At 40.3% G+C, this 23,762-nt stretch overlaps 2 protein-coding genes across 20 annotated transcripts in view; one reads left to right on the top strand and one right to left on the bottom strand.

The window, feature by feature from the left end:
- ACSL5 (acyl-CoA synthetase long chain family member 5) overlaps positions 1 to 5,104 on the top strand; it is a 59,429-nt gene extending 54,325 nt beyond the window's left edge. For 6 of the 12 annotated variants that reach the window (XM_042238947.2, XM_042238948.2, XM_027960156.2 and 3 more), the window contains 5 exons: positions 1,459 to 1,602; positions 2,270 to 2,371; positions 2,857 to 2,928; positions 3,963 to 4,109; positions 4,843 to 5,104. In XM_042238947.2, coding sequence (XP_042094881.1) covers positions 1,459 to 1,602; positions 2,270 to 2,371; positions 2,857 to 2,928; positions 3,963 to 4,103 — 459 coding nt within the window. In that variant the 3' untranslated portion in view covers positions 4,104 to 4,109; positions 4,843 to 5,104. Of the gene's footprint in view, positions 1 to 1,458; positions 1,603 to 2,269; positions 2,372 to 2,856 lie in introns of all 12 variants that reach the window. The other 6 variants (XM_060404471.1, XM_060404472.1, XM_060404470.1 and 3 more) reach the window with 1 other exon arrangement.
- A 3,805-nt stretch (positions 5,105 to 8,909) lies between these two features.
- On the bottom strand, positions 8,910 to 23,747 carry ZDHHC6 (zinc finger DHHC-type palmitoyltransferase 6). Of its 8 annotated transcripts, none has more exons than XM_004020200.5 (11): positions 23,532 to 23,747; positions 22,025 to 22,490; positions 21,193 to 21,284; positions 19,899 to 20,058; positions 18,505 to 18,666; positions 16,857 to 16,910; positions 12,674 to 12,841; positions 11,514 to 11,555; positions 10,660 to 10,805; positions 10,519 to 10,565; positions 8,910 to 9,515 (listed from the first exon to the last, which is right to left on the bottom strand). In XM_004020200.5, the coding sequence occupies exons 2-11, from the start codon at positions 22,289 to 22,291 to the stop codon at positions 9,412 to 9,414; spliced, it is 1,242 nt and encodes a 413-aa protein (XP_004020249.1). In that variant the 5' UTR covers positions 22,292 to 22,490; positions 23,532 to 23,747; the 3' UTR covers positions 8,910 to 9,411. The 8 variants fall into 8 exon arrangements, with proteins under 8 accessions (XP_004020249.1, XP_042094488.1, XP_011958336.1 ...); XM_042238554.1 differs by having other exon boundaries at positions 23,434 to 23,747; XM_012102946.4 differs by having other exon boundaries at positions 23,421 to 23,747.
- Between the last annotated feature and the right edge of the window lie 15 nt (positions 23,748 to 23,762).

The following is a 23,762-nucleotide window of genomic DNA, read 5'->3' on the forward strand; positions in this document are numbered from 1 at the left end:
AAGTGTAAAAGTGTCTTTTGTTGTTGTTTTTGTGATTTTTACTTTTCTTGTGGCAGAAACAACTCAAGATAACTCCATGGACCTGTAGTGTTTGCCTTTTATAGGGATACATATTTTTTTCCCCACTTAATATGTAGACACACCAAAATGAGGGTGCAGGATTTCTAAGCCAGGTGTATGCAGAGACTCATACACCTCTCAGTGACCTTTTTTTGCCTCTCAGTGACCTTCACAGCCCCTCTTGGTTCAACCACTCTGAGACTTTCTTTAAAGCAGAGCTTGCTGACAAAAAATCAGCAGTAAGTAGTCTCTGCAAACCCCCTCTGTTTTCCTAAGAAGAGAGGAAATTCCTGCATAGTAATGACGGTGCCTTAGAACCCCTGAAGGGAATTTTCAAGAGCTTTCCTCTCTGGAAAGTTTTTGCCTACTATGTGCTGGGGGAGTGGGAGCGTAACCAGATTTAAAACCCCCTTCTTGATCAATATTCTCAAGATTTAAGTGATATTCAAGGAATGTTTGACAACAAAATCTCTAAGAACACTGGTCCTAATGATGTATTTTATAGATTTGGGTATTATGGTAACATGTCTGTGTCTGTATGGTAAGAGTTCTCAGGTCTAATAAGCCCGAAGCATAGGCAATAGATGTGTTTTCACACTAGAATTATCAAGGGCTGAGCTTTATTCATCACTTTCAGATAATGTCTGTTAGGCTGAGCTGGTGGTTAATTTCCGGAGTTGGCCTTGTTGACGGTTCCAGGATTGGTTCAGTCTATTGCCCTGTTTTGGATATGATCATGTGGACCTTATTTGCCACTTGTCCCAGTTCTACAATTCAAATTCCTAAAAACCTAAGCTCCTCAAATCAACTAGCCCAGAGACAGAACCTGCAAATGACCTCCAGTGGCTGGTCAGAGAGCTCTCTCTGGCTGTTTCTGTCCTAACAAGGGCAATTACTGACTTGTTTGATTAGCAGTGGCACAGTGGAGCTATATAGACTGATCCTGGATTTAAAAGGAATAGAGAAAAGGGAGACAAGGAGGGGAAGATCTAACTCTAAAGTCTTAATAAAAGATAACACCTTCTCTGTTCCCAAGAGTGCTGGAATGAAGTAATTGGAAATTAAATTACTAGAAATTAAGAGCTGCAAAATTTCTTTATTGGATGAGGTAGCCATGTGCATAATCCCAGCAGGTCCAGGGGACTTTTTCTGAGGCTGCCCACTGACTTTTCACAGACGCATGCAGTATAGACAGGTTTTGTGAAAGGCTGCATCATTCCCTTTCCCCAAAACCAAAAAGAGAAATGAAAAATTGTCCAAAAGTCAATGGAGAGGTCAAGTTTAAAAGGGAAGATTAAAAACAGAAAGGAAGATTACCTCTCATTTCACCTCGCTCTTCACTGACATCACTCAATAGGCTCAGAAACACTGATGCTGTTGTCTTTCTGTCTGCTACAGAACGGAGCTCTGAAGGTCATCGACCGAAAAAAGAACATTTTCAAGCTGGCCCAAGGAGAATACATTGCTCCAGAGAAGATAGAAACTATCTACATCAGGAGTAGTCTGGTGTCGCAGATTTTTGTACATGGGGAAACCTTACGGGTAACATTTCTTAACAATAGCCAGTTTTATAAACACTGTGCTTAAACTTGGCTTCTCCGAAGTACAGGAGGATTGATATGCGGAGGTCAGAGTTGCTTTAAGCTTAATATTGAGCACCATTTCTTTTTGAACAATCACATTTAAATGGAACATTTTTGTAGAGATGTTAAGTGGGAAAATGAGATTAAAGTTCCATGAGGGTTTGAAATATATTTTAAGAAAATAGTAGGATTCAGTTCGGTTCAGTTGCTCAGTCGTGTCTAACTCTTTGTGACTCCATGGACTGCAGCACACCAGGCTTTCCTGTTCTTCACCAGCTCCCAGGGCTTGCTCAAACTCATGTCCATCGAGTCGGTGATGCCATCTAACCATCTCATTCTCTGTCGTCCCCTTCTCCTCCTGCCTTCAATCTTTCCCAGCATCAGGGTCTTTTCCAAGGAGTCAGATCTTCACATCAGGGAGCTTCAGCTTCAGCATCAGTCCTTGCAATGAATATTCAGGACTGATTTCCTTTAGGATGGACTGGTTTGATCTTGCTATTCAAGGGATGCTAGCCCTGAATGTCAGGCTTGGGAACCATCACGTATTAGGAAGATGTAACGCTGCCTTCTTTGCCCCGCTAGGGGGCAGTGCTGCGCTAGTTCACGTGCCTTTATTTCCTTTCCAGGCATTCCTAGTGGGAGTGGTGGTTCCTGACCTGGATGCACTTCCCTCATTTGCAGCCAAGATTGGGGTAAAGGGCTCTATTGAAGAACTGTGTCAAAACCAAGTAAGTCTCACTCAGGAAAGCCTATGTACACCCATGGGCCTATTGTGGGAGGGGGATTCCCTGTTCTCCCCATCCTTCAACTTGGGCACCCAGGGTTTCTCAGAACCTCCTCGCTGGAAGAACAGACTCTTGCTGTGTCTGTACTGGCTGGTTTTATTAGACTGGAAGATGGGATGTAGAGTTTAAAAACAACTACCAAAATCCTTATTCTTTTTATAGTAAGATGTGCATTGTGAAAAAATTAACTGGAAAATGAGGAATTAAATAATGCCACCCAGAGAAAACCCCTGTTACCATTTAGGGTTGCTTTTTCTCCCCATTATTGTCTTTGAGCAACGTTTAGATATCATGTGTTCTTGCTCACACCCCCACAGCCTGCTTTTATCCTGATGAATTTAGTTGGTGTTTTGAATTGGTTCCTGCTCAGCCTTTTCTTTAGGCTCTTTTTCAACAGCCAGTCTCTAAGTTATGTTTTATATTCCTAGACTATAAAGAAAGCCATATTAGAAGACATACAGAAAACTGGGACAGAAGGTGGCCTTAAATCCTTTGAACAGGTATGTACTACTCATGTTATCCTGTCCTCTTCAGGCACACTCAGTGCAGTTCAGTTCAGTTCAGTCGCTCAGTCGTGTCCGACTCTCTGCGACCCCACGAATCGCAGCACGCCAAGCCTCCCTGTCCATCACCAACTCCCAGAGTTCACTCAGACTCGCGTTCATCGAGTCAGTGATGCCATCCAGCCATCTCATCCTCGGTCATCCCCTTCTTCTTCTGCCCCCAGTCCCTTCCAGCATCAGAGTCTTTTCCAATGAGTCAAGTCTTCGTATGAGGTGGCCAAAGTACTGGAGTTTCAGCTTCAGCATCATTCCTTCCAAAGAAATCCCAGGGTTGATCTCCTTCAGAATGGACTGGTTGGATCTCCTTGCATTAGAAAGTGTTAAAGTTTGCATTTATAATGGGGTTAGGAAATTCGGTTTCCAAGGAACTGACTTCAGTGGTAGTTAACCCATTGACGCCAAATGGCAGTGACCTTTGCGTTCACTTGTGTAGTCCCTCCATGCTGTTCATTATTCATTCTCCTTCTCCACTCAGGTCTTTCCCAAACTATTAGTGTGAGAATGGGTGTATGTTACTGTTCTCCTAACCCTCCCATGTCATCGTGCCACTTCTATAAGAGAAAAGATTAAGTTTCCTCGCATAGCATTAATTTTTTATTTGGATTTGACCAAGCTGGGTCTCTGTTGCTGTGTGTGGGCTTTCTCTAGTTGCGGTGAGTGGAGGTTACTCTCTAGTCGTGGTGTATAGACTTTCCATTGTGGAGGTGGCTTCTCTTGTTGTGCGGCACTGGCTTTCGGGCACACAGGCTTCGGTAGATGTGGCATGTGGGTTCAGCAGTCGCGGCAAACAGGCTTAGTTGCTGCACCGCATATGGAATCTTCCCAGACCAGGGATGGAACCCGCGTCCTCAGCATTGGCAGGCAGATTCTTAACCACAGGACCACCAGGGAAGTCCCACATAGCATTTAGGAGGGCTCTGCAGAACAGTCCAGATCACTACTAAGTGTGTGTACGTGTGCATCTCTTCCAGGTCAAATGCATCCATCTACATCCAGAACCATTTTCCATCGAAAATGGACTCTTGACACCAACCTTGAAAGCAAAGCGGGGAGACCTTGCCAAGCACTTTGGGACTCAAATCAAGAGTCTGTATGAGGACACCCAGGAGTAGGTTAAGGTACTTACAGCTGCAAGGGGCCCATAAGTATCCTGCCTTGTAGGAATGTGGATTTAAAACTAACCTTACGTTCATTTTCATCTTTCCTCCTGTTGTTTTACCTACTAAATTATAAAACCATAATTTTAGGGCTTTTAAAAAATACTCAGTGAGAGATTTAGCACGTGGAAGTTTAGCCTCGAACTAAATAACTGTTGTCTTTCCCATCTTAAATGTTGCTTAAATGACATCTTAGGTGTTAGGACTGCTTTTTATCAAGATACCTTCCTTCAAGGTCCATCTGTACAGTATCTTTGTTCCTACCTTGTGAAATCCAGCCTTTATAAGTGATAACTAGTTCAGGGGCCAAAGTGAGCCTTTGGGACTTTTTCCTTGTTTTATAGTTAACCTAACTCATTGGTGGTCTCAATATGGAGTTTCCAATGTTCAAATTAAGAGACTTTAAGTTCTGAGGAACTTAAGAACATATTTTCTAACTATTCCATAAAACCCCTAAAATTAAGTAGAGTTTTAAGCTATAGCAGTATTAATCGTGTTTATGAGACAGATTTTTTCTGTGTCCTTGTGTTCACTGAAGTCTGTGTCCAGAAGGGAAGAATTTGATCCCACTGAGCATTTCCTAAAGTCTCTAGTTTGGGAGAATGTAAAACTGGGCTTGTAACACTGTGCCCAAAAAGAATGTTCTGAGAGTGTTTTCCACAGTATACCTGGTGACCGAATCTATTCCCAACAGTTTGCTGCTGAGCTGGAAGCTGTGGGTAAAGGAGCTGAAACTCACGTCAAGTGTAGCTTTCCAGTGAATGAAGCAAGCACTGAGTAGCAGCCTCCCGGACTGGGAATGAAGGCATGAAGCCTGCACAGCAGCCATATCTCCTGGGAAGGAATCGACTGATCTTTCCTCCTGACTCCACTTCCTGCTGTACCTTACCTGCCTTCAACACTGATATCGCCTGAAAATATAAGGTGTTAAGAATAAACTATTGCAGACAACTGAATCTGTGGTGTGTATCCTCATGGATCGTGGAGAATAGTCAGCCTTAGACAAGGGTTCCTTCACAATCATGGAAGCTAGTGGCTCTCAAACTTGGCTATGCACTAGAATTACCTGGGAGTTTAAAAAGATACCAATGCCTGTGTGATACTTATGGATTCTGGTCAACCTGGCCAGAGGTACAGCGTGGGCACTGGGATTTTTAAAAGGTCCCTAGGTGATTCTAGAATGCCACCATGTTTGATAGCTACCGAAGGAAATGACCTTGAGGATCAGGCCTGCTATCCCACAGCTGTGAATAAAAAGTACCAGTCGAAGACTGACTCCAGCTGAGCACAGTTAGTGCTCTTTCTTCTTTATCATCCATGTAGTCTTGAAGAGTGTTCCTTTCTGGTCTTTCTAGACCCTGAGCCCAGAAGAGCTATCCTGGGATATTGAGATAGAAGTGAAGACAGGAATGAGCTTCCCTGCATGTCCTAGCTCCTGCTGTCTCCTTGACCTTGTTTCCCACTACCCCCTCACTCATTCCAGCTGAACCTACACTGCCTTCCTGTCCTCAGACATGCCAGGAACATTCTAGCCTGTTGTTCTGCCTAAAGTGCAGATGCTCCCAGAGACACATGACTTGTCCCCTCATATACTTTAAATGTCACCTCCATCAGATTGTCCCACCTGCTTTCTTCATAATACACGATTCCAACTGACATATGTTTTACTATCCGTCTACCTCCCTAGTCCTCATTGGAGTGGGACAGAGTCCTTTCATTCATTGCTAAATCTCCAAGTGCCCTTGGAGTGTTCACAAGCCAGATCCCCATCTCAAGTTCTCTGCCTTGGAAAGAATTACTCTTTGAACAGGTGACTACTGTAATTCTACTCTTGTGTTTAGAAGAGCCTGACTTTAAGCCTCCAAGTCCACCAGCCTAGAACCTACTACTCACATCAGCTTCAGGCTTGGAGAGATTCAAGCGAACATGAGCAGACATGACTAGGTTGAAAGTCTCCTAGACAGCGGCCAAGATGGTATAATATAGAAAGACCCTGAGTTCACCTCTCATGGGCACACCAAAATCAAAACTATCTGCAGAACAACCATTGATGAAAAAAACTGGAACCTACCAAAAAAGATCTTCTACAACTAAAGACATAAAGAAGGAACCACAGTGAGAATGGGCTGTAAGGGCAGATATGATCAAATCCCATACCCCTTGGCTGGGCGATCCTCAAACTGGATAATAATTATATAGCAGAGGTTCTCCCACAGGAGAGATAGTCCTGAGCCCCGCGTCAGGCTCCCCAGCCCAGGGATCTGGCATCAGAAAGACAAGCCCCAGAAAACTGGGGGAAATACAGGCTTCACTTTTCAAGAGTACACACAAAATTTCATGTACACTGGGACCCAGGGCAAAAGCAGTAATTTGATAGGAGCCTGGGCTACATCTACCTGCTGGTCTTGGAATGTCTCTTGGAGGGGCAAGAGGCAGCTGCAGCTCACCCTGGGGACACAGACACTGGAGGCAGACGTAATAGGGAACATTCAACCACATGAACACTCCTGCTGGCTGCCATACTGGCTTATCTGCACCAAGCCCCAGCAACCTGAAGGCTCCAGTGCTGGGATGCCTCAAGCCAAACCACTAACTGGGGAGATACAGCCATACCCATCAGGAGACAGGCTTCCTAAAGACTGAAGGGCCCACAGTCATGTCCTGACATGCCCCTAGGCACAGCCTCTCCCACCATGGGGTCGAAGTCCATCTCCACCCACCAGTGAGGAGATAATAGCTAAAAACTTCCCTAATCTGAGAAAAGAAACAGCCAAGTCCAGAGAGTACATAGAGTCCCATACAGGATTAACTCAAAGAACACACCAAGACACAGTGCCATCAAAATGACAAAAATTCAAGATAAAAAGACAATACTAAAAGCAGCAAGGGAAAAGCAACAAATAATATACAAGGGAACTCCCATACTACAAAGCTACAGTAATCAAAACAGTATGGTACTGCTTCGCAGACAGAGACTAACAGAGCAGGACAGAAAGTCCAGAGATAAACTCATACACACCTATGACCAATCGACAAAGGAGGCAAGAATATACAGTGGAGAAAAGACAGTCTTTTCAGTAAGTGGTGATGGGAAAACTGAACAACTTACATGTAAAAGAATAAAATCAGAACATTCTCAATTACCATATACAAAATTAAAGTCAAAATGGATGAAAGACCTAAATGTAGGACTGGATACTATAAAACCCCTTGAGGAAAACATAGAGCACTCATTGATATAAATCACAGCAATACTGTTTTGAATCCATCTTCTAGAGTAATGGAAAGAAGAACAAAAATAAACAAGTGGGATCTAATTAAACTTAAAACCTTTGGCACAGCAAAGGAAACCATGAACAAAACAAAAAGACCACCTGAAAAATGGGAGGAAATATTTGCAAAGGATACAACCTACAAGGGATTAATTTCCAAAATATAGAAACAGCTTAAAATTAACCCAATCAGAAAAAGGGCAGAAGACCCGAACAGACATTTCTCCATACAGATGGCCAACAGGCACATGAAAAGATGCTCAACATTGCTAATTATCAGAGAAATGGAAATCAAAACTACAATGAGGTTATTTCCTCACACAGATCAGAATGGCCACCATCAAAAAGTCTACAAATAATAAATGCTGGAGGTGTGGGAAAAAAGGAACCCTCCTACATTGCTGGTGGAAACTGGTATAGCTACAGAAAAACACTATGGAGGGTTCTTAAAAAACCAAGTTACCATATGATCCAGCAATCTCACTCCTGGACATGCACCCACACAAGTTGAAAACTTTTTAATTTGAAAAGATACATGCATCCCCATGCTCACAGCACCACTATTTACAACAGCCAAGACAGAGAAGCAACCTAAATGTCCACAAACAGATGAATGGTTACAGATGTGGAATAAACAGTGGAGTGTTACCCAGCCATCAGAAGAATGAAATAATGCCATCTGCAGCAACACAGAGGGACCTAGAGATTGTCACACGAAGTGAATTAAGTCAGACAGAGAATGATAAACATTATAGGATATTACTTACATGTGGAATCTAAAAAATGATACAAATGAACTTATTTACAAAACAGAAATAGACTCACACACACAGAAAACAAGCTTATGGTGACCAAAGAGGAAAAGAGGCAGGGAGGGATGAATGAGAGATATGGGAGATGTTATAGACATACACTAGGGCGTCCCTGCTGGTTCAGCAGTAAAGAATCCACCTATAATACAAGAGACATAGGTTGGATTCCTGGGTCAGGGAGATTCCCTGGAGAAGGGCATGGCAACCCACTCCAATATTCTGGCGTGGAGAATCCCACAGACAGTGGAGCCTGGCCCGCTACACTACATAGGGTCACAAAAGAGTTGGACACAGCACACACAGATACACACTACTGTGTATAAAACAGATAAGTGAGAGCCTACTGTTTGTACACCACAGAGAGCTATATTCAAGATCTTGTCATAACCTATAATGGAAAAGAATCTGAAAAAGAATATATGTGTGAGTGTATATATACCTGGATCATTGCTATACACCTGTAACACTATCAACTATACTTCAATTAAAAAAAGTCTACTAGAATACTATGATCTCAATATGCCATTAATTATTTATTTGAGGCAAATATATATGTCTTAAGACTTATGATTAAAGATGTGAATTTTCCAAGAGGCAGTAAAGCAGCAGTTTTTCCATAGGAAATAACACTCCTTTCTAGTCGGCAAAAAGAAAGATGACTAGAGTAAAAACTATGATTTATACAGAACAGCCATTGATCTTTATTTGATTTGACAAAATCATCATTATTAAAAGACGGGTAATAAAATCTGAGCTTATACTGAATCTGACAAGTTAAGTTCTATAGTATCTGGAATATCAGAAATTCGGCCGAGGGGGACAGAGGATAAAAGCATCACATGCAGATGCTCCTGGTAGAGGGGGACCTCTATCTGCACGTCAGGTCCACTGTGTGCAGCGCACACAAAACTCTAGAGAAAATGCAACTGACTCGCTTGGGTGAACTGTTTTTCCTTCTGGGGAAGGGGAGAGGTGGCAGAGAGGTGCAGGAATTCAAAGGCAAGTGCAGAATGGCTTCTTCATCTCAAAGTGGTAATAAAAATATCTAGATCATGGCACTAGGGCACCTTTGAGGAAAAGAACACCTTAACCAGAGTAGGCTCATTGCATAATTCTTTAGTAATATGTACAGTTTTCAAGTAATGGAGCAGACTGAGAGGAACTGTACTTCAAAAGCAGCTATCTGTTTTTCTTCTCGCCCTCTGGGGCTTGATCTGTTTCGGTGTCACAGGGGCACTTTTCTACACAGTTTCTAGGGAACCATCCTCTTATTCTTGAAACACCTGAGGGAGAAAATGAAATTGATATGAAATAGACATACCAAAATGACAACTGTGAGACTTGTAAATCCTATTACTTCAAACTGATAAGCTTTTAATTACCCCCCCCCCCCATTTTGATAAGCACAACTTGAGGCTAAAATGAACTAAATAAAAAAAAAATTCAAAATATATACATTCCCAACAAGCTAGAAAATAGGTATTCCCAAGTTCCATCATCTGGGAAAGGACCTGCATGTTCAGAAGCACTCCAGTGGAGTTGCGGGGGAACCTGGTGTCCAAGCACATGCGTGTACCTGGGAGGGAGTCTGACACACCGTGACACTTCATCTGTTCTAGGGGACTATCTCCCTGGAGGTGTGCTTTTTAGATTCGTTTTTTAACAGGTGCACTTCTATATCAAGCTTGCATAACCTATCACATGGGCTAATTTATGATTAACCCAGTATTTTCAAAAGAGCATCCTAGGTTAATTTTTAAAGAAATAATTCTTAAAAGTTAAAAAAAAAAAAATCAAAGACAGGGAATGTTTCAATTCATCAGTTTTTATCATAATAGAATGATTCACTCAATGGGTGCATGTATAGCATAGCAGCTTAGTCACAGGCTCTGAGCCAGACTGCGTGGGCTAGAGGCTTGGCTCTTCCTGTATTTAGTGTGGCCTTGGGCACGCTGCTAAGCCTCCCCACATTTCAGTTCCCTCATCAACAAAATGTCAATGACAGCATGGACCTCAGAGGGCTGCTGGGGACTGAATACCACAAATGAAGCATTTCCACAAGTGTGTGCTGCTTATTTAAGTATGGGATCCAACGTTCAGTAATCATTGCAAAGACCCGACAAATACAAGTGCTATGGAGAATACATGGAGCTTCTTTTTGCTGCTTAATGAGTACCTTCCTATAGTTCCCCTAATGCATGTGACTGTTTATAAAAGGTATTCTTGTAAAATTTGCAGTTATTGCTGGCAGTCTTATCCTTTAAACACTCGCTTTCATGTTCATACCTTCTAAAACAGAATCATCAAGAATTTTGTCTCCATACAACCAGTATCTGAAATATTTAAAAGATTAAAATTAATTTTTCTTTTTAGGCTAGATGCCAATTTCACTATTCAAGAAGAAATTCAGTATTTTCTGTTACTTACCGTAACCCTCTTGTAGCTAAGATGAATTCCCCTTTCTGTAGCCTTATCCGAGGTTCTTCAGTGCAGGGGCTTGTGAAGAATGTTTTGATTCCTCTATTCAAAGGACAGCAGGTACCACTATAATCTTCTATCACTTTATACCGGACCTGTCATCAGTGAGTAGAACAGTTTAACATTAACTCATGTATGAAGTTTTTTAAGCTTGAATGTAAACCATTAAAAGTAGACCCAGAATATCAGGCAACAAGTCTTTCCCTTCTGGTTTGCTATCTACCCAGCTCCCTTATAGAAGGTAATTAACTGATGCTTCTAATTCTCAGGCTTTTCTTGCCCTTCATTTGAAGCACATGGCTAATAAAATTTTAGAAGCAGTGTTGCCCAATGGAACTTTCTGCAATGGTGGAGATGTTTTACACTTGTGGTATACAGTGTGGTATCCCCTAGCCACAAGTAGATACTGAACACTTTCAATGTGGCTGGTGCAACCAAGGAATTTAAATTTGAATTTTATTTAATTTAAATAAATTTAAATTTAAATAACCACATGTAGCTTGTGGCCACTGAATTAATTGTTCAGCATCACTTTAAGGACAAGTTTCCCACTAGGGAACTATATTGAGGATAATTATCTTTTGACAATATAAACTGACTAAATTCCCTCCAAACCTCCAGTCCAAACTATCTGAATGAAAACAAAAGTAAAATGCATCAAAGTTCAACAAATGTATTAAGAAATATTATTTAATAAAAGCCAAGAGTTGGTTTTTTACTTAGAGGCAATTTTAAAAGCTACTTAGAAGTGCTGAGCCTGACAAAGGAAAAGAAATTAGTATCACTGCAAAAGAATTACTTACACTTCTGACTCTTTTATCTGCTTTTTGTTTCAGCTGTTCTATCTGTTTGGAAGATATAAAAAGAAAAAATGAAATCTAGTATCTCAACACTGAAACACAGGCTTTCCTCGTTTACTGTATCAGAGTGACATGACAAACTCCCAATTTTCCGACATTTCAAATTGCTGTAATTTAAAGGCTACGCTTTTTTTTTTTTTTTTTTAAAGCATGGAAAGAAGGCTCTTTGACTAAAAATTGGCACTGAAGTGGGACTTTCTTCTCAATGTTCCCTCTCCAATGTCTTTATCTGTGTATAATCACAGAGCATTCCCTGTGGCCCAGCAATCAAGGAGATGTGCTCTCTGCCCTCCGGGGGCTTCCAGGCTAGTCCCTTAAGATGAAGCAGTCCAGAGACTCACTGAGTCCTCAATAAGACTGCAAAGTTCATCAACAATGAATTTTGATTAAAAGTCGTCATTTTGACTCCTCTTTTCCACTTATTCAGCTACAACTTGCTAAATGACACTACACTAGATATAAGGGGAAATAATCTCTGCTTAGAATCTTGCCAAGTTAAAGACACAAGGATTAAAATTGAGACCTCATGTGCTCATATAACTAGTATATGAGTAGGTACCAAATCCAGATGAGTCTAGATGGGGGCGGGGGGGCTGGAGCTGATCTGAGTAATTTCTGATAAAGAGAAGGTCACATGGCGTAGAAAAAACTGTGGGGGGAGAATTGTATCAGGGATTTGCTGAGTGGACTAGGCTGATCGGAAAGGCTGATTCCCTCCAGGATGTAGGTGGTCTGACAAAACGGGTCCAGTGAAGGGAAAGGCAAACCACTTCAGCATTCCTGCCTCAAGAACCCCATGAACAGTATGAAAAGGATATAAGTGAAAGGTAGCTTTTGGCTGGGTTTTATAAATTCAAGGTATGGAATCAGGACTTTATCTCACAGGTATGGTGAGATAAGAGATTTAAATTGAAGGAGGTCGGACACGACTGAGCGACTTCTTCTTCATGATACAAGGAGTGCTTGGGAATTCACTTAGATTCATTTTGACATGCTGAAACAATTCTTATGACTTATTTTACTACAAAATGCCATCGGAGTTAAGGAGAAGTTAAGAGGAAGAAGGTGGGGTAAAAAGAAGACTATTTGAACAAAACACTCACTGTTAAGCTGTACTGGTGACAGTCTTCTCTAACTGGCCAATCCAGCCCATCTCCTTCAGGGACCCCTGACCATGTGAATACTTGTTTGAAGTTCTTCCATCTACTTCCCATATCATAAGGAAAAACAAAGTCGTCATCTAGTTGATAATATTGAATTCGATCTTTAGCCTGTGGGTAACAAAGAGGTAAGATGGCAGATACATCTGCCTTAAATGGCTTTTGGCAATAGATAATTGAGAACAGTTATCCCTCAAATTTGCATCACTTCTAAAAATACTTCCTCCTTGTTATAACATTAGAATACACAGGAGTAATAAACACTTATCCCAATATAGGAAGAACTTGACAGACAAACAGCAAACTTGTATAAGATCATCCACAAAATGTGTGACAGGGCTTTTTTAGGAATAAGTCTAAATAAGACTGAATTTAAGCATTCAAAAATGCTTATTAAAAGTTTGTAACTTTATTTCATATACAAAAAATCCTCAATGTTCCTACTTGTTCAGTAGAACAAAAGGATCCAGCTGTAAAGAACAGATGTTAATAAAGAGATTTAAGAGAAAACAAGGGTTTATTCGGGCTGGAAGGAACTTGTAGGAATGGCCAGGAAAGGTATGACAGGTGAGTCATTTTATGAAAATTATTGTTTTTTTTTAAAGTTAGCAGGTTAAGTGTAAGAGATCTTTCAGTTTTACATACCATTACGTATGTCTGCATACTTATATAGGCATTTATATGCACATTTTATGCATATATATATATCCAAGTTTCATAAATTATATTCTAGTCATTTAAATTGTCATCTTTTACCTAAGGGGATAAACTGGTTTAGGATTTCTGAATTTCTACTGACACCTAGTGGTATAAAGATATATTGTTTATTCCTACAATGAGTATACAAACCCAGTTGATATTTATTTCGTAATAAAATATGGTAATTTTGACCCATTTTCTTTAACTTAAGAGAATCATTCATTTGGTTTTTATTGAGCAACATAGTGCCAGGTTTAAAATAACTTCTAGATTTAGTGTGGCACTTTACAGATAGCCTTGGTCATCGGCAAAAACAGTTAATCTAATGTCAATGTTATGCTAACTAGAGATTATACCTTGAAATATTTTATTATCATCGGATAGTATTTTAGAGAAAAGCTTCTTGCAGTTACTTATAAAGTATACTGATAATAATTCAACTACAAGAATTGTCCAGCTGTAACATGAAAACATGTAAGTCCAGCCCCACCCTGATAATGAGTAACTTCTTTCCCCTTCTTATAAACAAAAACTTCAGGGTCTTAAAATAGATTAAGAGCCTCAGAGAACAGAGACCTAGAATATTAAAAAAGACAAAGTGCTAAGGATGAGAGCAGTTTACAGAAACAACAGAGGCATGGAGTCTGTCTGAGAGAAGCACACAGTAAAGAGGGAACTCCGTGTGCGTATGTGTTGAAAATTGACAGAGATGTGCAACGGGCGCCATGGGAAAGGGGAAGAAAAGTACTTCACTCAGTCTAGGGAGAATCAAGGAAGGTTCCTCGGAGGAACTGACAGCTGACCCAAGTCTCGAGGGGCAAGAAATAAGGAGAAAAGAGCTAGAAGATAATTCTAGGCAGAGGGAGCAACATGTGGAAAAACACAGAAGCATAAGATGTGTAAACTATTTGGTATTAGCTGGTATGGAGTAGGAATGGGGTGGAGAGGGGTGGAAATGAACTGGAGAAGCAGGTAAGGGGAAGACATGAAAGGCTTTACTACGAAGAAGCTAAGGAGCTTGGACTTAAACTTGTATATCTGCGGTTCTCAAAGTATGCTTTGTGCATCTCCTTCAGTCCCCAAGACCTTTTCTTGAGGTTGAACAAAGTCAGACAACTTTGATAATAATACTAAGACATTCTTGCCTTCTTTCATGGTGTTGACATTTGCAACGGTGGGTGAAATTGCTGGCGCCTTATATTGGCGTCAAGACAGTGGCACCAAGCTGTTATATTCTTCGTTGCTACACACTAAATTCCAACCAAACCAAACCAACAAAAAGCCCAGTTTTACATAAAAATGTCTTGATGAATAAAAATTAGTTTTATTAAGTCTCAGCCCTCAAGTAGACATCTTTTTAATATTCTGCGTGACGAAACAGGAAATACACATAAAGCATGACAAAATGCTTATCTCAAGGAAAACACCTGTCTGAGTTGTGAGCCAACTAAAGTTGTGCAGCCAGCTTTTTTCATGAAATGCTATTTTTTTGAAAGAATGAGTAATGTAACAGACAAACCAAAGTTAGTCAGATTTCAGTATTTAGTGGATGTCTTCTTGAAAACGAACAAAAGTCAGGCTATTACTTCATATAAACAACTATTTGTTGCTAGTGAAAAATGTAAGGCTTTCTAATGAAAATTAGAATTTGGAAAATTTACATCACCACTATGAGCTTGACAGCTTTCCAATATTTAAAGATTTTCCCCATAAAACTGGTAGTGATACAAATGGGTTTACATCTTGAATAACGAACTGTATCAACATTCCAAAAATCTGTGAATCTGTAAACCAGTATGTTCCAGAAGACCAATGCCTGATGTCCTATATGGGTAAAGGATCCGTTCAAAGAGCAAAACAGATTGATGGATTTGAATACATAAGAATGCAAAAAATTGGTTGAATTTTAGATCTTACATGCAACTAACCTCTCAACAACTAGCATTTGTCAAGTTATAATGTATTGTTATTATCAAAGAATGTCCACTGTTATCTAAAAGGCATGGTAAAATACCCTCTTCTACCTACTTATCTGTTTGAGACTGAATTTGCTTCACATACTTCAATCAAAGCAACATATCTCAACAGACTGAATGCAGAGCTAGATCTGAGAATCCAACTGTCTTCTGTTGAGTCAGATATTAAAGAAATTTGTAAAAACATAAAACCAATGCCACTCTCCCTATTCTGCTTATTTTGGAAATTTTAATTATTTTTCCAGAAATGTTATTTTATTAACATATAGTGGATTTATTATTGTTATTTTTAAATGAAATAATATTCAAAGGTTTTCTCAGTTAGAAAATATGGCAAATGTCAATAGATATAATACCCAACAGTATAATTAACAAAAGCTCTTTGGTGTACTTAACAATTTTTGAGAATGTAAAAGGTCCCGAGGGGCTTCCCTGATGGTTCAGTGGCAGAGAATCTGCCTATCAATGCAGAAGATATGGGTTCCAACCCAGGGTCAGGAAGATCCCCTGGAGAAGGAAATGGCAACCTACTCCAGTATTCTTGCCTGAGAAATCCCACAGACACAGAAGTCTAGAGGGCTACAGTCCATGAGGTCGCAAAGAGCTGGGCACGAATTAGTCGCTAAACAACAAACAACAGAAGGTCCCAAGACCGAAGTTTGAGAGCTGCTGCTAAGTTAAAACTCACTAACTGGCTGCTAGGGGGCTAAATATGTCCCATAGGCTGTTTCCTTTGGCCCATGAAGATTTTCTGTTTATTTTGCTCTTAATTTGAATTGCTTCTCAATGCTTAAAAGCAAAGAAGGTAACATAAAAATCCAGATCTCTGGTTTTTCTTGGAAAAAACAATCAGATGATGTCACGATACTAGGTGAGGATTTCTCTGCGGCAGCGATGAGCTTGCTCTGCTGGACAGCTCTGGAGCACAGGCTGGCTCCACTCCTCCAGCTTATCTGCCTGGGCCGCAGTGCACTGGGTTCACAACCCCAATAAGCTACAGGGACGGAAAGGCTCTGGGAAGTTTTAAATAGGGAGTGGGGCATATTTTACCATCAGAATCACAATGGACAGTGTGAAGTATGTATTGGAGGTTGTGAGGTTTGTGACAAGCTAAATGTTCTAAGCTCTATCTGATGTGTAAAGCCTACATGGCACCTTGGTAGGACAGAAGCTCCCATCTCAATGGACTGCCTTCTCCTCCAGTCTGAGAGAGTACGGCCAAATAGCTTCATGTGTGACTTAGAACAATTCAGTGTGAGATGGTTCTGTGGGAGTTTTATTGAAACAGGAATAAATCAAACGGTTCCTATAATCACCCTTCACGTGGCATGCAAATGACATAAGGAAGCCATCTGGTAGTCAAGCTTTCTTTTGGGGGCATTTACTACTTAATCTGATCTATTAGTTAATCAGTACTTTATCAAAATTAAGAAAATAATTCTAAAATTTACCTTCTCTTCAATCCATGATTCAATAGAAGTTTTGTTTCTGAGAATTATTTTCATCTAGAAATAGTAAAATTTAAAATGTTACTGGTTCATTTAAGATGATCATCTTAAAAAAAAAGGATTATCATCTTTACACTACCCCTACGAGACAGTTTTTATTGCTCCATTCCATAGATGAAGGTATCAGGACAATAGAGATTAAATAAAAGAGCACGTGATTCATCTGACTCTAAACCATTGGACTGGATCTTCACATGACTACATCAATCCACAATCAAATCTGAATCTATGGCTTAAATCAAAGTCATGCTTTAAGTACTACCTTCTGAATAAGTTTTCCAGAGTATTAATAAAATATGATACAATACATTCAATAGGCATTAACATATTTTGCCATTAAAATTTTACCACTATTTTTAATAAATCTTAAATGCATGATTAGTCTATTTATTACAAGTAACAGTGACTCATTACAGTCAACCTAGACATTCTGTTTGCCTTAAAAACTTGAGTATATTCAGTCTTGATTCTACTTTTGATTTTCCTAGAAATGACAATTTCATTCATGTAGGTTTTTACACCACATGACTTTAGTTTATTTCTAATATGATTCTTAGTTACATGCACTGGGAAAAATCTGTCAAAGAATTTGATTCTAGGCCAGTAAAAAATATGAAATATAACCCAAACCAGGTTATTTTAAAACTAAGAGTTCAAAAAGGGTTGGGTAAGGCATCAGGGCCTGCTAGCGCAGCGTTTCTGATTCTATGAGTTGTGCAATTCTCTGCCGTCTGGCTGTGCCTTCATGGAGACAGTGCACCACGGTAAGAGCAGCGCTGGACTAGGAGTCCTCACCATATCCCGAGGACCTAGCACAGTGTCTGGCTCATGGTGGGCCTTCAGTGAATGAATATACGCATGAAACAAATGCCGTGAGTCACAAGAACTATTTTTGGATCCTTTCAGGGTCACATCCTCCTTCTCTGGGCTCTCATAGCACTTTGTACATAAATCTATGATATACACATGGCCCTGATTTAATGGCAGGATCCTCTTCATTCTCATTATTGTAGACTCAGAAATTAGCAGAGTGATTCATCATAGAGCAGACATTAAGTGGCACCAATGTCAGGGTTGTTATGGAGATTAAATGAGCTAACATATGTAAAAGGCCTGAAATAGCACTCCATAAACGTTAGCTATGTTAGTATGCTTTTGATGAATATATGCCATTATAAAATAACATTAATAATTATGTTTACTGAATGCACAAATGGATGATATCGGGTATTTCACTTAACCTTCTTGTGACTCAATTACTCATCTGCAAGGAAGGGAAGATAATACTCCTCTTCAACTTCTTTTGGGGTTGATGTGTATCAAGAGAGACTGTGAGAAGAGCTTTCTCAAGGATAAAATGCTGTGTAACTCTAACTTAGGATTTTTTAAATTAAATCATTACCAAGAAATGCTGGCAAAGTCACTTCGAAATTATCTGACCAGCAGAAGATAAAATTCATCACCTAGGTGGACAAAGTAACAATAATCTTCATTTCACACAGCATACTTAAATGACGCTTTTTTTCTCCTTCTCACTACAAGCAGCCCCAATTACTCGACAGTGTTAGCTCGAGGTAATGGAGGAGCTTACCTGGATAAAAAACAACATCCCAACAGCTATGGTTGTTCCTAAAGCTAATCCCAAGGCAAACAAGGTGGCAGCAAACGCAGCTAATCCAAAAGGAATAATCGGAAGAGGGTCTCTCCGGGTTGCACTCATATCAATCTTGACGGTGTTCCACCCAAAGGAGAGCTGCGAACAACAACACCCCCCACAAGAAATACTTGGTTGTCGTAAATGGTTAGACTCGACTCTACCACTTAAAACCACTTCATCAAGAAGATCAGCAAATGACAACGTGCTACTGTGGCCAAAGCAAACGTAACTGTTTTCTAATTAATTCTGTGGCTTGAACTCATAGTGACATGCATGATATCCTCTTTGGTACTGTCCAATGGTTTTTGTCATCGTTTCCTCAGAAAGCATTAGGTAGACTGCACACGCACTACTGGGGATGAATGACAGTGGACACAAATCTAAGTTGCAAGTGTGTCTCCCAGCTTCTCCTCACTTTCCTGCATTTACAGTGCTCTTCCACAGTGACAAAGATAGCCTAAGATTCAGTGGTTTCTTCCCTCTTGTTCCACAACCAGAGGTTTAAGAACGAGTAACATGTAGGTCAAAACACGTCCTGCTGATGTGTACTGCCTGGCCTGCAAAACGTTTTAAAGTATTCAGAGTTAGGTACCAACATTTAGAAATCTAGTGGTTTAGAAATCAGATTGCACAGAGAAAGAAAGTCTGGGTTTTCAGATTTTTCTTGAAAAACCAGATGATCTGGCATTGCCAGGCTGGATTTCCAAACATCAATAAATAGGTGAAGTAAAATATGGGTTGTCCTCTGTGTGAAGGGCATGTGTTTTCCAGGTTCCTATTAGGCCTGGGTCCCTCATTTATCCTCCAGGCATGCTTAAGGACCTGAATTTGTGACCACCAAACTTTATCTCATAACCACGTGCTCACAAATCAACTCAATCAGTTGTACGATATTTAAGAACGTGCACTTGCTTTGTGAGCCATGTTCCAGAGCATTGGATTTAGAAATGAACGAAAGAACTGCAAGTGGCCACAGGATCGAAGGCAAACAGAGGGCACTTGAATTGTCTTTTACTTCCTACTCTTCTGCTTTTTCCTCTAACTATTCTCTACCACAGCTTATTGAAGTCCAGTAAGTTATACATAGTGAAACTTCAACTATAGCATATACGGTGAGTTTCCAGATAGCATATACAAAATAATCTTTCCTCATCTTAAAAACTGTTTTAAAGCTTTTTCAAAAAAGGAATCCCTGTAAAGGTAAAACAAAGTTCTATTTCCCCACCTAAACTGCAGAACATCTATTTCCAAAAGGGACTTCTTAAAGAATCTTGATAACTACTATTTATTTAATCTCTCATGATTTGATAACAAACGTTTTCACTTACCCGATTATAAAGCTGCGTATACATTGTCATGACAAAAATAAAGGCAGCGTGAATACAGCCCAGTGGTGCTAAAAGGAGGAACAGCGTGAAGGAAGCGTGATTCTGATAGCCGCAGCAGTTGTTGATCCAAGGGCAGTGATGGTCCATCTTCATCACACATCTAACAGGAAAAATTTATAGAAAACATGAGGCAGAAAATCCTGTGTACTTGAAATAACTTTGGTCTTCAAAAGATCAAGCACACAGGAATCTAGCATGAGTCACAGAGGAATACTACTTGATAGAACAGAAAGAAAAATCTTTATGAGTTTTTAAACAACTTTGAACAGTGATGACTTTTAAATTTTAAACAGCCAAAGAAAGGGCAGGCTTTGTAATGGCTTCTGAGGAAAAAAACGTCTGCTACAAGTAAGTTTGTTTAAAGAAGTCAGGAGGCCCACTGAAAGGTTCATTATAAGGAAATAAGCATGGTTCCTGATTTTCCTCTTGCTCTTATGCAGTGACTGGAGTGGAAAACAAGAGAGACCGAACAAAATTACTTCTAAATCTCCACTAGGGCTGATGGGGCCTGGCAGACGCTTATAACTTCCTTCCTTCATGTTCTTATCCTTTCCATGTGGAGTCTCTGAGCTAAGCAAGCTAACTCTGGAATGTAAGACGTGGTTTAGGAAGTCTTACTGTGTTTCCTTTCCTTAAGGTTGTTAGAAGAAAATTTTCTGGCCTCAAACTAAACTTTATTTGCCCCTCCAACGGTCCTCCTAAACCTCAGAATTAGCATCATAAATTTCTTATTTACCAGTGGATACAGATGTTCATTTACAAAGGTTCTATCAATAGCTTAATTCACATTTTTTACAGTGATTCTGTTTTCTTTCAATTAAGACTTTTATGTTAAATACTTGTGATAATAGGCACCTGGATTCACTTATTAGATTTTTATAAGTGTAGATATGACTCAACTAAATAATGGAAAAAGCAGGTCTCCTTTATAATTTAGACTCAGAACAATTCTAAGGCTAGTTAATATGACAGTAGACAATTAACACTGATTTACAAAAACAACTTAAAGTATAACGTTTTATCCTGCTCCTGTCATGGCAAGAAGAAAGAGTGAAATGTTCATTATCAGAATTGACAATTTAAAAGTAAGATTATGGACACAAATATTTTAACAACACTGTTTATAAAGTAGTCACCTTGCAGGGAATAAAACTAGGATTGATGTGCTAGAAAGAATAACAAAAGGCCAGTAATCAAGTTGATCAGTCTTCAATAAATAGCAAAGACACAGTACCTGTTACACTTTCTGCAGTGATGTGACCGTGGTGCCTTGTATGCTTGGCAGACTTTACAATACTGGAGGTACACGCTATCCTGAGAATTTTTCTTGGCAGTGAAATATAAACAAAATGTAAATTTCTGGGTAATTGGAAAAGTGATATTGCTGTTATCAGAAATTCATTATTTAAACAAATTTTAGCTCAAAAAGAAGGGCTGGAAATGCAAGCTAAAATTCAAATTCTATCTTTTCCCCATCTCCCATAAATGAAAATCAAACTACAGTATTTATTCATAAGGGTTGGCTTGTTATAAGCTGTCCATTGTTTCTGAATACTTTATAAACTAGTCAGGGAGGCCTGGCGTGCTGCAATTCATGGGGTCGCAAAGAGTCAGACACAACTGAGCGACTGAACTGAACTGAACTGAGCATCATAAAGAGTCAGACACAACTGAACGACTGAACTGAACTGAACTGAGCTTCTAAAGTTTTCTTTTTCAGTTATGAGGGATGTTAACATGTTACATGGAAAAAAAAAATCCCAGTGCCAAACCACACTGTGGAATTATGAGGTACACAATATACAGTGCTTCCTAGAAACTTATGACCACGTACTCATTACTACCACTCCTTTTTTTTTTTTCATTGAAATCGCTTTGGGAAATACTTTCAAGCAGGTATGAAAAAAATTCTTTGAGCTCTAAATGGCCAGTGATTAGAATAATATGCTTAGTCTCCACCAAAGTAAAAAGTAGGCTATGTTTGATATTATTGGTTGGTAGGTAAGGAAAAAACTAAATATATGATTATCATGAGGGTTCACCATTTTAAGGAACCTTTTTCTTACCGGTTTCCACCCCAGAGGGACGAAGCCAGGACCAACAAACATGGCATTGAAGTAATTATAAAGAATCATGACAGTCCAGTTTATCAACATAATGAAATTCACGCTTCCTCCAGTGGTATGTAAGGGCCAATACCACAACACAGAGTCAATCATGGCCATGGTAGAACATATTGCTATAACACCAAGGGCTATAATGGGACCCCAGTGACAAAGTCTCTTTAATTCTTGGAGATTTTCAAACTTGACAACTGAGCAGAATGTACCCATTTTGGTGAGGAAGAATGTCTTCCAGTTTTTAAAGAATTACAGATTTCCTTTTTCTGTGCACACATTTCCTCGTGCCACAAGTCCGTGTGTGTTCCTTAATTGTCATGTCGTCACGTTGTGGGATGTTAATGCAGATTATGCCATTTTCACTGACACTTTTTAATCTAGGAGAATCCAGTACCTTGGTTTGAAACTTAATCTAAAGAAAACAAAATGAGAAGGTTGGGTAAGACATTTTACTATCTACTGTATTTGTTAATTTCAATAATCGCCTAAATAGAAGCAGCTCACAAGTACATTACTATGAATGAGTATCTCACCAAATATCAAAGAGAACCATTTTCATCTTATCCAAACTTTAGTCAATTCTGAATGGCAGGTAAACTGGATCCATGATTCTTAAGTGGTTGTTTTTTTCCCTTTGTTCCTAACTTGTCAGAGGATTATGTCTGTGCAAGCGTTTAGTGAAAGGCTGCAGTTAACAAAAACAATTTAGAGCTGGGATGGAGGGCCTTATAGTTGACCTAATCCAGTTTCCTTCTTCATAGAAAAGAAAATGGCTCAGAGAGGCTGAGCGATTAAACCACTTGGGTGAGTGACAGCTGAACCCGACAGAAGCCAAATCATCAAACCTCCTTTACAGAGTTCTGAACTGTCTCCTACCCACTCTTGAATTAAATCCAGTTTGATCCAGACAAGGTCTACAGCATTTGCCTGCGGTTGCCCCTCAAAGGCTAACGTAAGGTCTACTTGTGTTAGAAGTAAAGAAATCGGAGGATGAAAGCTCAAGGAGGGGAGGGGAGGAGCGGGGAGAGGAGGTGAGGAGAGAGACGTGTGTGTGAACTCAGGGCCGGAGGCGTAGATGAAAATAAGCACGAATGAGACTATTGGGGGGACGGGGAGGGAGGGAGCGGGGGCGGGAGGGGGGGGGGAAGGCGAGGGACCGGGAAGGCAGGACGGCGAGCGCGGGGAAGATCTGTAGAAGGCTATTTAGCACTGGACTGGAGTGAGTCAAGCGAAGAAGATCTGAGAACCAGAGCAACAAAGATTTCCACGCAAGAGATGTCGCGCTGCCTCGTGCCTCAGTTTCCCTCCCGTGTTATGGAGCAGAGCACTGAGAAATCCTCACGCAGGGGACGAACATCTTGGTAAGGGTGGTTGGTCTCGGTTTTCTGGAGATGCTGGCTTCATTCGGGTGGGGCGATGACCGCAAAATCATGTCCCCTGCTTTGACTCCCACCTCGGTCCGGTCCTCAGTGCCCGCTCCTCGGCCATCGCATTTCTGGGGCGGCTCGGGCTCACCCGGAGCAGACTCTCTCCCTCTCGGATAACTCCTTCCTGGGTACCCCAGCCCAACGCAAGTAGAAAGTAAATTCTGTGCGCTAGAAGCTGGGGTGTGTGACCAGCCACGACCCGCGCGTCGCTCCGCCAGCGCCCTCGCAGCTGCTCTCCTGCTCGAGCTCAGTGCGCA

Source organism: Ovis aries, chromosome 22, assembly GCF_016772045.2.
Source record: "Ovis aries strain OAR_USU_Benz2616 breed Rambouillet chromosome 22, ARS-UI_Ramb_v3.0, whole genome shotgun sequence".
NCBI lineage: Eukaryota > Metazoa > Chordata > Mammalia > Artiodactyla > Bovidae > Ovis > Ovis aries.

Bases quoted from the DNA above. Each gene is read 5' to 3' on its own strand.
- ZDHHC6 (XM_004020200.5), bottom strand. From the start codon at position 22,291: ATGGGTACATTCTGCTCAGTTGTCAAGTTTGAAAATCTCCAAGAATTA. The intron at 18,667-19,898 runs GTAAGTGAAAAC...TGTTGTTCGCAG, and splicing joins ATACGCAGCTTTATAATCGG to CTCTCCTTTGGGTGGAACAC. The intron at 10,566-10,659 runs GTAAGTAACAGA...TAAATATTTCAG, and splicing joins TTAGCTACAAGAGGGTTACG to ATACTGGTTGTATGGAGACA.